Here is a 13,371-nt window from a genome sequence, read left to right as displayed (position 1 = left end):
TTGATTGGTTGGTTGGTTAGTTGATTGGTTGATTGATTGATTGATTTGTGAGGAATTAGTTTGCAGAATCCAAAATTGGCAAACAGTTGCCCTGTCAAGGTTCACAGACTATATCTGATTGTGAAAAGCAAATTGACTGGCCAATTGTTACAAGATGGCCATGTTTGCACCTGCAGCAAGAAAGAGGAGAAGCACATCACCTGCTGATCTATCAAATGGAGTATTCTTCCAAGGTGGCCCAACTGTTTTACTTGGGGTTAGGAAAGACACAGGGTTTTGATGACAGTAGGGATGTATGAATAGCAAAGGCAGGACGTAAAGCTAGGTGGCATGAGAATATGATGCTTGGCATGGTGTGGCTTGGCTTCTTGAATCTGTCTGTTGTTCTGTGGCTCTGGAGAGCACTAAAATGTTCCATAATCTGTAAGAATAGGGTCCGATGTGAGTGTATGGTGCTCTTTGACTGCACAAGTCTGTGTTATGTAAAGAAGGTGAAGAAATGAGAGCAAAATAGTTCTGTTTTCAAAGCTACACAGATTTTTGTGACACTTAAAAGACTTAAAAATTAATAATGGCAGAAAAGGCTTTTGTGGACAAAAATCTGCAGTTCAAAGGTATTTTTGAAAGGTAGTGCTTTTCATGAAGAAATGCAGATAGAGATAAATGACACCCACGTGTGCCTCTGTCCTCCTCCATTTTCTAAAAACTCCAAATTCCAGAATTCTCCTCCAGATGTGTACAGTTTGTCTGGCAGATGGACACACACAATTTAGGTATCCACCTGCCAGACAGACAATAAATTATTTTCACCTCATGCCCCAGGAAATTAGAAATGGGGGCTTTGTATTCATGTACAAATACAAAACCTCGCAACACGTTGGAGCTCATGCTTGCTGTGAGTTCCAACAGAAAACTAGCTAAAAGAACACAAAAAGTATTAGGAGCAGATGCCATTTTTTCCCATGACATCCAGTAATTTAGGAGAAATTACATGCCCTCCTTCTTCTGGTATATCCTACTAAAATGAGGCATTAAAGGTTAGAGGAAAAAATAGTGTACAGTTTTAAATGGCAAATACAAGTCTAAATATGCTGTGCCACTCCCCCAGCAGTGACTCCAGGCATTTCCCCCCACCAGCAGAGAGTCTAAAAAGAGGGTACAGGGATGGAAATAGCCTCCCTTTTATATTATAGGAATGTTGGATTCTTCTTAACTGGGCAGTGGAAGAACTTACTTAAGTCCTTTTGTTTTAAACAACATGTTGGTTGCACTGTGAGAAGCCCATTGAATGATTTCAAGAATAACTGTTCTGAAGTGCATAGTTATGGACAAAATGGCACCGCTAAATTAAGATCTATTCATTCAAAGGGCCTAGAATATTCAACTAGAATAACTTTATTAAATTATGCCAGAGGTCAGATAAAAGTTCCAGCATATTTTTATTTAAACAACTTGGATTTCAAATCATGTGCCATTTGCTTCCAAGTAAATTCCATTGTACACTTCATACTTACATCTGGCTAAATATGCATAGGATATGACTACTACAGTAGAAGACTTGTGGTATAGTGGTTAGATGATCTGAGTTTGATCCCGATGGGCTCAGGTAGCAGGCTTGAAGTTGAGTCAACCTTCCATTCTTCCGAGGTTGGTAAATTGCATCCCCAGCTGACAGAGGGAGGTAACGTCTACCCTGCATAATTAAATTGTAAGCCACTCAGAGAGTGCTCTAAGTGCTATAAGGCAATATATAAGCACCAAATTTTTGCTTTTGCTTTACAATAGTTGTAGATCCTGTCCAATTGGGATCTTTCAATTTATGGGATCTTGCCCATAGATTTCAGTATTGTATATACGGTAACAGCATTTCTCTTCCTTTCACAGCAATGGGCTTTCAAACTGCTAAATCATCTCCCCATGGCTATTTAACCTCTATATGAGCCTGCTGGGGGCGGTCATCCGGAGATTCAGAGTTTGTCACCAATATGTGGATGACATAAACTCTATCTCTCCTTTCACCCTTTCCCTCCCTTGAGTGCTGCCTGGCTGCTGTATTGGGGTGGATGGGGAAACAACAGACTGAGCTGAACCAGGACAAGATGGAGTTCCTTTGGGTGGGCACTCCTGCTGTCTGTGGATTGGGTGCTTCCCTCTCCTTTGTGGGGGGGGGCTACTCTCTCCGCCAAGAATGAGGTTTGCAGTTTGGGCATCCTTCTGGACACAGAAATGTCATTGGACACCCAGATAGCATCTGTGGTACACTCCGCCTTTTGGCATATCAGGTGGATTGCTCTACTGCATCCCTACCTTGACACCAGATCTCTTACCATGTTGGCCCAAGGACAGACTACTGCAATGCCCTCTATGTGGGGCTACCCATGAGACTGAAATAGAAACTTCAGCAGGTCCAGAATATGGCGGCCAGGTTAGTGATTTGAGCTAATAAATGCCAATATATTTAGCCAATCCTGGCTGCCTTGCATTAGTTGCCTGTTCATTTCCATGCCAGCTTCAAGGTGATGGTTTTAACCTCCAAATCCCTAAACAGTTTGGGTATTTGGCAGAATACATGCTTCCAGCCGGGTATGCTTACCCTTCTTGTACATCACAGGCAGAAAACAGGGAACCAGGACTTCATGGCAGTTGCTCCTCGGTTGTGGAAGAAACTATCTCCTCCCGCTATCCACTTGGCCCCCATGTTGGCCTTTAAGAAGTCATTAGAAACCTACTTGTTTTAGCAGGGCTTTCAAAAATTCCAAATGTGGAGATTGCTGAAGACTTTTAGCCTTTGATGTGATCCACTACCACCATTTTAATGTCTTTTGTATTTGATAATGTAGTTTAAAAATGTGTTGTTTATTTTATGTCTATTTTTGAATTTTTGCTATGTCTTATGGTGTTACTGTTTAATTTTTGTATTGTTAACTGCCCAGAATGACCTTGAGCCAGACTGGCAGTATAGAAAATGCATGCATGCATGCATGCATGCATACATACATACATACATACATACATACATACATACATACATACATACATACATACATACATACATACATACATAGCCATAGAGGGATTCTCGGCTAGAACAAGGCTAATGGAATAGCTCCCTCAGTGTCCACAGAGGCATTTAGAATGGATTGATGCAAATCTTTCCTGCTTACTCAAACCTCAATTTGCTGGTTTTGCTACAAAAGATACATTCAAAGGTTCAAACACCACTATATCCATGAAATACTGGATGCCAATAGTATTAAATGCCCATGGAAGTTGCAGATGAATTGGTGAATAATTTGCTGGACAGTATTGCTAGGGAGAAGCTGAACTGTTTTTGATTAAGGCTATGCTTTCAACACTTCTATAGTGTTTTGTCAAAGTGTATTAGAACATGATGAAAGAGTAATTTATTCTTTGTAAATCACACTTTCCCCCCCACAAACACTTTTTTGAGCTATAGCTCTCAGAAATCTTATGCTACAGAAAGCTCTCATGGGGAGGTGTTTCCATCTTCCTTTTCTGTCGGCAAATAGTGTGATCACACAAACATGGCATAAATTAGAGTGGTCTTAACCAACCAGATAGGCGGGATATAAATAAAATAAATAAATAATTCTTTAATTAGTGGAAAAATTATTAACTGTAATTTGTTGAATTTAACGTATTACCAAGTTCTGACCCATGACAATGGATGAAGAATGACTGCAGAAGTGGGATTTTCACCGACCCACCCCGTCCTTTGTCCATCTAACGGGTCTACTCATACCAGGGGGGAGTGAAATCAATGTGGAGGACATATCAGGGATCTCCTACCAACTCTCCTCAGACTAAAGAAGCTACTTGGATGAATAGCGAAACGTTTCAATCTACTAAGAAAGACGTCCAGTTGCCAAGACTCAATATCCAGATACCAAGTTCTGACATGGATAATATGGATGCATTCTGAATTCTGTGGACTTTTGCCTCCTTGATGTGTGAAGAAGCAACTATCCACACAATCTTCACCTCTTCTGCAGCCAAGTGTGGGCTATGTTCTCTGTGTAAATGTTCATTTGTTTCTTCTGGAAAGAAAAACCCACAGAATTGATCAGATTTCCGTTCCAGATTTTAAAAACTCACCCAATACTGTACATACTTTCACTAAATAGTGAAGGAAGTTTAAATGTTACTTATGTTGTGCCTCTGAAGGGAGGCAGTTTAACCTTTGCTACTACCCTGCAGGGAAAATCACTGTGATTTTGCATACGTTGGGAATGGGGATGGATGAGTTAAAATGTGAGTGGGAGGAGTACACTTCACCTTTCAGACACACTTTATGCTGCAATCCATTTTATATCCACTTACCCCAAGAAGGAATATGTCCCAGTGAACTCAATGGTACTTATTCTGAACAGAGATGTATTGCAACATTTTTTTTTAACTTTTTCATAAGAAAGTAAGTTTATGTCAAGGGTGGGAAGTCTTCTGAGATAGTAAGGCTTCAGAGATAGTAAGACTCAATGAGCTGGGAGTAAAGATAAATTTTCTGAATAACTTCAAACTGCTTTATATTACAAGAAAGGAAATTCTAACTAAACATTATGGAGAACTTTCTGACAGTAACAGTTGTTTGACAGTGGATTGGACTACCCTGGAATATGGTGAAATCTCCTCTGCCAGCAATTGTTTGGAAAGCCGTTTGTCAGGGCGTTAGCTATGGATTCTTGCACTGGCAAAGGTTGGGGCTAGATAATATCTAGGATCCCTTCCAGCTCTACTGTTGAGTGATTTTATGGAAAACCTTCTGGCTGGAGATGGGCATGAACCAGTCTGTTCCAGTTTGTCCCAGTTCATAAAGTTGGCAGAACAGGTACTACTACTCCCCTCCCTGCCTCCTCAGCTGATTCAGCCACTCACCAGGCCCAGCTTACTTGCTTTTTCCACCTCCTCAATTAATCTCCCAGTCAAGAGCGAAAACACAGATTTCTATGCCCTGCTCTTTTGTCTGAGCCAAGAGGGTGGGGCAGAGAAGTCTGAGCTATTACTGGGACTTGAAGATCGGTCAAGGAGGTGCAGGAAGCTACCACAATGGGCCTGGTGAGTGGCTGATTGAGTCAGAGGAGGCGGGGGGAGGAACAGCAGTACCTGTGCTGCCGCCTTTACAAACTGGGACAAACTGTGACGAACCGGTTCATGCCCATCTCTACTTCTGACTGCTGAAACAAAGGGTAGAGTTCAGTGTTCAGTGTACTGAAAACAGTGGTGCCTCACAAGACGATTGCTTCGCATGATGACGAATTCGCTTTACGATGAGGTTTTCGGAGCGATCTTGCGCTTCGTTTAACGATGTTTCCTATGGGTGATTTTCGCTTTACGATGTTAGGGACCTTGCCTCACAAGACGGTTAAATTTTAGGTCCCTGTTTTTCGCTTTACGATGTTTTTGATAGCTTGGTCTTGCTTCGCTATACGTGTCTTAATGGTCTCTGTTTCATTAGACGGCTGTCTTCGCTTGGGAACCGTGTTTCGCTTAATAATGTTTCCTATGGCAATTTTCGCTTTACGATGACAATCCATTCCCATTGGAATGGATTATCAGGTTTTCAATGCATTTCAATGGGAAAACGTGTTTTGCAAGATGATGTTTTCGCTTAACAGCGATTTTCGCGGAACGAATTAACATCGTCTTGTAAGGCACCACTGTATTTGGACAGATCTTAAAAGAAAAGCTAGGAAGGAGATACTTTGTTATCTAAATGTGTGACCACACAGAAATTTGTCGCAGATTAATGTGAATGTCTGTACTGCACTCTGGCATTTCAGTAAGTGTCACTGTCTAGTCACTCCCTAAGTTATCAATCGACACAGCTGAGGAAGAGATCTTGAAGTAGCCAGTTTTTCCCAGCAGGCTGTCCTTCGACATGTTATGCACCGCTCTCTGCAGTTCAGCACAGGCATGGTTTTCAAGCATTGCAGCAGAACATCTTTATTCAGTACAGGTCACAATGTTGTAACTGTGAAAAAACTCTTGTCTGATGAGCTCTTTGAAAAAATAGTTCATATGGGTCAGAAAAGGGCTATATTTTAGAAGCAATTATCTGCAGTGTTGATTTTGTAGTTCTCAGTATACACACAATTGCCTGAAATTCTGTTGAAAACCAAATTTTATAAGATCATATGATGTGTATCTCTGAACTTTAAAAAAAACGAACCTCTTTTACGACAAAGGTTTCCCTGAAGACCATCAAGTGTTGCTATGAAGGCTTCTGGAAAGTAATCAAATTCAAGTTACTTTTCTTTCCATAGATAGATAATATTTTCCTTTGTAGGAGAAAAGATGTCTCATATTCTGCTTCTTCTAACAAAGGACTAATTATGTTGAAATGTTATCTTAAATTTAAATTCTATTTTTGTATATTTTTCTGAATGCAAAAAGCCTTAGACTATTTTCCCTTTTGTTTATTAAGCCTCTGCCTCCTTGTCATGACTCAAAGGAATCTATGCAGGTGTACAAACAGCATTGCCAAATAGCAGAAGAATACTATGAAGTCAAAAAGGAAATTGCACTGCTTGAAGAAAGAAAGTAAGTAGCCTGTTTTCTCCTGCCTCCCAAATATCAGTTTGTCACATACAAAGGAAAAAAAACTCTATGTAGATTTACAAAAAAAAGTTAATCGAGGATTAATTTTTGCTTTCCAAATAATGTCACTCCCTTCTCCCCCCATACTTATAAAGTGTGTTTCTTATCATTCTTGCATGCTTATTATTTCCTATTTACTTATAAGCAGCATTTATATCTCATTTTCCTACCAGTGAGTGTGCATGAAAAGTGTACATGGCTCTTTTCCCCATGTTATTCTCAAGACGACCCTATGAGATAGACTAGGCTGAGAAAGAATGACTGGCCCAAAGCCTCCCAGTGAATTTCATGGACCGGTGCATCATGACCTCTCCCAATTTGAACAGACCCTTGTCCAGCAGGCCGAGGCAAAGAGGAAGCCACAAAAGCAGCAAAATCAGGGAGCTGAACAGGGGACAGATTGGATTTGTCTTCAGTGTGGAAGGGATTGTCACTCTCGAATTGGCCTCCTCAGCCACACTAGACGCTGTTCCAAGTCCTCCATACAGAGCACGTTACCATAGTCTTTCGAGACTGAAGGATGCCTAATGTAATGTAAAGGAGATTAGAATGTAGATCTCTCAGTCCAGTCACAACATGCTAACCAGACACCCTATGAGCATCCTTGGCTGTGTTGCAAGGCGAGAGGCAGGTGTTCTGTTTTTAGGAATCTGGATAAATGTTTGGATTCTGGGAAGTAAACAGTACATCTGAAAACAGATTAAAACTGAATAGCCACAGAGGTTTTCTAAAACAACAACAACAAAAAAGGGAGACATCCATTGGTGATTGTCTTATGACCTTCAGAGTATGGAAAGCTGGAGGGGTCATTAAGAAAATTATTATCCTACAGTATCAAAATTAAAATCATGGTTTGGTTTTAACTTACACTGGCCAAAATCCTATTGTTAAGCATATTGAATCATATTAGAGTACGCATGTTCAATCCATGGAGCTCATGAAGTTGACTCACCAAATCCCCATTGATTCAATTGGCCTACTGTAGCACAGTTTACTAAGCAATAGGATTTTGACCATTATCTGAATAGAATAACTCCTTTAGTTCTAATACATACTAAATTTTTTACTTAAATGCCCCTTGTGCATTAATTATGCTTCCTTTGCTCAATACCCAAATTCTTAGTAAATATCACAAACTTGAGGATACTTGCCATTGATAGGCTGTAGCCTTCTGCATTTGCAAACGTTTGGAATTTGGGCAAAGTCCTGATTTTTCAACCATGTTCTAAATTATACCCAGACAAAAGACCTTTAAATCTATTTCCATTTCTGTTTCCTTAAAAACTGGGATTTCAACTTTGACAATTATATACTGCTGGTATCTTCATAGAGTTCACTTCCATTTTGGATTCTGTAATGGTCCTTTGCTCTGGGCCTGTTTCAGATTGGCCCCTCGTACATAATCAGATTAGAGGATTAAAAAGGACACATACTTGGCAAATATTTGTATGGCTTCAATATAAATATATTTGAAACAATTACTGCATTTAAACAGAAATTCAACCAGAGCCTGGAAAAGCTATTTCTTTGGACCACAGCCGTCTGACTCCCCAAGCCCACCATAGTGGCAGAGGGACACTGGAACTAATGATTCAAAGAAAGTGATTTCTCCACACCCTGCATCCGATATACTGCACCACGTTGGGGGAAAATGTGACCATGCAATCTCTATGCTCATCAGATAGCAACTGTTGATGGGCAGCTGTGACCCCTGCCACCCCATCTGCGTTCTTATTTGTCCTTAAAGCAAGCCTGGAGTGGACTTCCATTTATCCAGGCAATCCTTCAAACAGGGATATCAACATTGCCCTTCAAGTCACTTCCATTGCAGTTGTCAATGGGTATCCCCCCATTTAAACTCAGGTAATCTAAGAAGCAGGATGGTTTACCTTCCCTGGTTCCCCCCTAATAACCCAGTCTTCGTCCCACTTCTGTCATTTCCTGACTTCTGGAACGCACCAGATTGGGGAAGCTACTCGGACAGCTGGGGGAATGTCAAAAGAGGGTTAAAAAGCTCACTTTTCCTCAGAGCAAAGGAATTTACTCATTGAGAAGAAACAGTTCTCTAATTTAACATTCATAACCTCTGTCTGCTTAGGAATGTCAAATGGAAAGAATGAGAGGTTACATATGGAGAAAGATTGTTTTCTTGGTTTAAAAAGAGTTGCTGTTCACAAATGTTTTGAACTTATTTTGTTGTTTAATGTTTTAGTTATGCATGTCCCTTTTAAAAAATTACATGTTTGCATTTTTCCTGTGGTAAATCTGTCAACATTTATTATGTGTTGTTGTTTTATTATCTGATATACTAACTTACAAAATACAGAACTTGGACTTCTTGCAAAATACAAAGCAGTTATTGCAGAAGTTATTGTGTAAAATACAAGAATATATGTTTAGAATGTTGAACACTATGTTACTGCATGATATAAACAGAATGTTAAACAAGAAAATAGACTGAAAGGAACTTATAGAACTTTTGAAAATGGGATTTATTAGTTTAAAAAAATGGTTCTTGACTTAAAATGTATTTTTCATGTCATAAAAGTTACGACTTTATAATAGTTAGTTTATCTTAAACTGCCTTTGCAAATCAGCAAACTGCCATGCCCAGTTGAATATTTCAGAATAAGTGTATTCAGCAAAATTACATCTTAATGAAATTTTGGTCCTTTTCATTCTCTGTGAGCATAATGTAAAGTAATTTTGATTGAAGGATTTGTGGTTACAGTGTGCTATCCCATGCATTGTCATATTACATATAACAATGTAGTATAATTTAAGGAGTTAGATTATTGCACCTCCAGAAGTTAAAGAAAATTATCTTTACATTTCAGATGATTTCAGCTGAGGTAACAGGAACCTCTTTACATAAAACATTTATATGTCAGGGTGGGAAACCTTTTCACTTCTGAAAGCTTTACATGGCAATGGGTTGTGGGCCATGGACTGGACACCTAGCCATTCTTCCACATAGCCACTCATGTACGCTCAAATAGATGCAGCCATTTTACAGAAAAGCTAAAGTCACACAAGCTTCATTTATTTTCCCCACACCAATTTAAGTTGAAGAGAGAAGGTGATGTGGTGGGATCATTGAAGCCTTCTTATTTTCTTTTCCTAAATAACCACAACTACATATCATGCTATCATATAATGTAGGCAAGCAGGGGTATTTGGTATAACTTTTTGGTCTAAATTATGTTAACCCAGAAACCTGCTCCCCACACCTGGAACTCTTATCCAAGAGTTGCATGAGGAGATAATCCTAAGGGATAAACATTTGTCACGGGAGATTCCACAGTCTCTTAAGAAGGAAGCTAAATATCAGAAGCATTTGTCTAACCACAAACAGCAGCCTGTCTGCTGGTGACAGTGACGGATTACACCTTTGAATGGGAAGACAGCAGAGAAGTATTTTACTAGCTGAGATTTGGCAGCTTGAGATTCAGACCAGTTGCGTCATTTCTTTCATTTGTTACTGATGAAGGATAGAACCTACTGTCACAGTACTCCCAGCAACAAACAACTGAATTTCTTTTTGGTGATCATAATTAAAGTTCACAAAGGTGTGCATTTGGTTACTGCTTATCTTACGTCAGGTTAAAGTGAATGTTTTGTTTTCATATGGAACTATGTATCTGTTTAGAGTCTTCTCAAGATGTACAATCTTTGTTTTCCTTATTCATCTTGTTTTCTCCATCTCTTGCGCTGTCCAAGGATATGTTCATAACCTAATTAAAATTACACCATGCTTTATCACTGATCAACAGCACATGAAGCAGCTACTATTACTGTGAAGCATGACAGTGTAGGACCTGAGTGGTCACTCTCCAGCAATTCTTGTTATGTCAAGTATTTCGATAGCAGGCACTTATGTACAGCTGGCTCAAAGCATACAGCACCGTGTTCTTTCATTAGAGTTCATGCAAGCACAGCCCTAGATGTCTAACTTTCTTTTCTTTTCTTTAATTAACATTTTATTAATTTTTCAATATATCTACATTCAATTCATGCTTGTTAAACATCATGTTACATGGGTTGCTTGTAATTATTTCTTTCTGCATCTTAGTGTCTTCTTAGCTGTCCCTTCAAAATCTATACATTTTTAAAGCATTACTATCATAATATTGCTCTAATAGTATACAATGTTCTCAAAATCCTCTAATAAAATACCTAATAAAAGCAACTCTAGTTTCAAATTTATATAATTTTAGTGCAATTTGACTGACTTTTTACTTTATACCAATAATAACGAAATAGATTCCTAACACATAGTAAATGTTATCTAAAGCATAAAGCATATATATTTTCTTTATATAATAGTTTAGCCATTTCTATCTCCACGTTTTCTGTCATATCTATATCAATATCATATCTAATACATGTTAATGTGAGTTTTGATCATTATCTGTGACGCCAGATATTGTGGACAAGGCGCTAGCTTGCTGTCGAGCCAACGCCTCCTCTCTTGACCCTTGCCCGGCCTGGCTAATCAAAGCAGCCAGGCCCACAACAAATGAATGGGCCACAGCGATAATTAATGGGTCTTTCTGGGAGGCCAAAGAGAGTCTCAAGGAGATGTCACATTGCGCCCATCTGCTGGACATTTCCTAGGATAGAATATGATTGATGGGAAGATATTTCATAGAATCATAGAATAGTGAAGTCAGAAGGGGCCTCGTAAGGCCACTGAGTCCAACCCTCTGCTCGATGCACGAATACAACTCAAAGGATATCTAGGTGGTTGTCTAAGTTTCTCTTAGCACTCACCAACTCTCAAGGTAATTGGTAATTTCTAAGCCAGTGGTGTCTTACCTGGGAAAGATTGCAGGACATATTAGTAATGGTGAGCTGGTAGTTGTGAAGCCACTTGCACTTGTGTAAGTATGCTAAGCTCTAGTCCAACTCATTTGAAATATGTCAGGTTCAGGAAGATTGTACTGGGGAGTGGTTGCTTCTTTTGAGAAAATCATGCCTTTGCCATTGGGAAAGGTACAATTAATTACAAAGATGAAACTTTCTCGGGACTAGGGGAGGTAACTTTCTGGCTTCAGGGGGCCACATTGGTTAGAATACAACAAACACTAACTAGATCACAAGAAACATACATTTCTTGTGATGTATGTTTTTGGGTCCCCAGGTGTTTTTGGATTAAAGCTCACAGAAGCATTCACCACTAGCTGTGCTGGCCAGGATTTCGGGGAGTTGCAGTCTGATAATATCTGGGGACCCAAGGTTAGGAACCACTGTGGTACACATTCTGGGGGTAAAAACTTTGTTTTATTTTATATTTATCATATTTATGTTTTTAAGAGATAACAGGTGTTATGAACATGATATAGACAAGATATAACACAGACACTTCACAATGAGCCAAACAATATCATATTTGCATTTTGGATTTAATTTACCATTGTACTGGCTTAGTGTATGAAGCAGTGGGTGTTCATTTGTCCTATACAGTATCCCCATTTTTATTCTTAGCATTATCCAATTTTCCTGTTTCATGGGTTCCCTTGCCTTTGCATGTGTTGCTTGCATTTGGACACATCTGATTCTTTGTGTTTTTGACCCCATCCCCCAAATGATATTGTTGATTAGATTAAAAATTCCATAGGTCAGAGAACAGCACTGTTCATGGTTCTCTGGATCAAAAGTAAAGTACCTGTGTTTTCCTTTAGTATTGTCCTGAATCCTCTGAACACAGTATGTTTAAATCTTCACTTTGTTTTCCTTTTACAGAAAGGAACTGATACTGAGGTTAGATCAAGTGGAGAAAGAGAGCATGGATGCTGCCCAACTAACAAAGGAGTATGCAGAACTGACAGAAGAGAACCGGACATTGAAGCTAGCCCAAACGCAATGCGTTGAACAGCTGGAGAAGCTTAGAATACAGTATCAAAAGAGACTGGGATCATCATAATTTTGAATGAGCCTGTCTGGGCCAATAAAAATCCAGGGTCTTTTTCTATGTTGGGCAAGTGTATTTTTTCTTCCACCCCTTCAAAGGTTCTCTCTAATAGGCTAGAACACTTCACTTGCAGAATATGCCAATGTTTAAATTTGGTTTAATGCTTAGCAACTCTTAGGATAATATGGATATTGTGTTTATTATATTATGGATATTTTAATTCAGGTAATGCAATTAGAGATTTGTCTGTTCCCATTACATATTCAGATGATGAAACAGATTTCTTATCTAAACGTATTCATTAACTGTCCTGAAAAGATTCAAGCACATTAGAAGCTAGTATGAATAGTCTTGTGTTTTGAAAGTGGACCATATAAAAGCATATAGTAGGAGCAGCATAAATACAGGAAATACTGCAACACGCCCCATTCTTTTCTAAATCTGAACTAGTTTCAAAGCAAATTGCTCCACTTCTCTAGCAATATATGCCCAGGAGAAATCAAACCACTGAAGCAATATTTGAAGGTTAGTAACATGGCACCTGAATCACTTTTTTGAAGTAACAGTGGCTGTACAGACTTTACTTGAAAGAGTCCTATTGTGTGCCTGCACACACCTATGTAGAATTGCACTATAAATTGGCTATTGTGATTGTGCAACAATAATATAAGGCAGTACAGCCAATGGTGAAGGCTTCTGGGAGTTGTAGTCCTGGGTTACCCAAGGCTGAAAACCATCGATATAGGGGAAGAGGAATCTTTCCTCTTGGAAATAAGCCTTGTTGATTGTAATGGGCAACTAATTGAAAATGAACTTGTTTAGAATTATAGCCTGGCATAGTA

General features: G+C 39.1%; 1 protein-coding gene across 1 annotated transcript in view; it reads left to right on the top strand.

The window, feature by feature from the left end:
• MAP3K7CL (MAP3K7 C-terminal like) overlaps positions 1-12,589 on the top strand; it is a 35,933-nt gene extending 23,344 nt beyond the window's left edge. Inside the window, exons 4-5 of the mRNA XM_020796192.3 lie at positions 6,443-6,558; positions 12,361-12,589. Of these exons, the coding sequence (XP_020651851.1) occupies positions 6,443-6,558; positions 12,361-12,541 (297 nt within the window). The 3' untranslated portion in view covers positions 12,542-12,589. The remainder of the gene's footprint in view (positions 1-6,442; positions 6,559-12,360) is intronic.
• Positions 12,590-13,371: the final 782 nt, after the last annotated feature.

The sequence above is a fragment of the Pogona vitticeps genome, chromosome 3 (assembly GCF_051106095.1).
Source record: "Pogona vitticeps strain Pit_001003342236 chromosome 3, PviZW2.1, whole genome shotgun sequence".
In the NCBI taxonomy this organism is placed as follows: Eukaryota; Metazoa; Chordata; class Lepidosauria; order Squamata; family Agamidae; genus Pogona; species Pogona vitticeps.
Note: the sequence above shows the minus strand (reverse complement) of the source record. Positions and strands in the feature narration are given on the sequence as shown.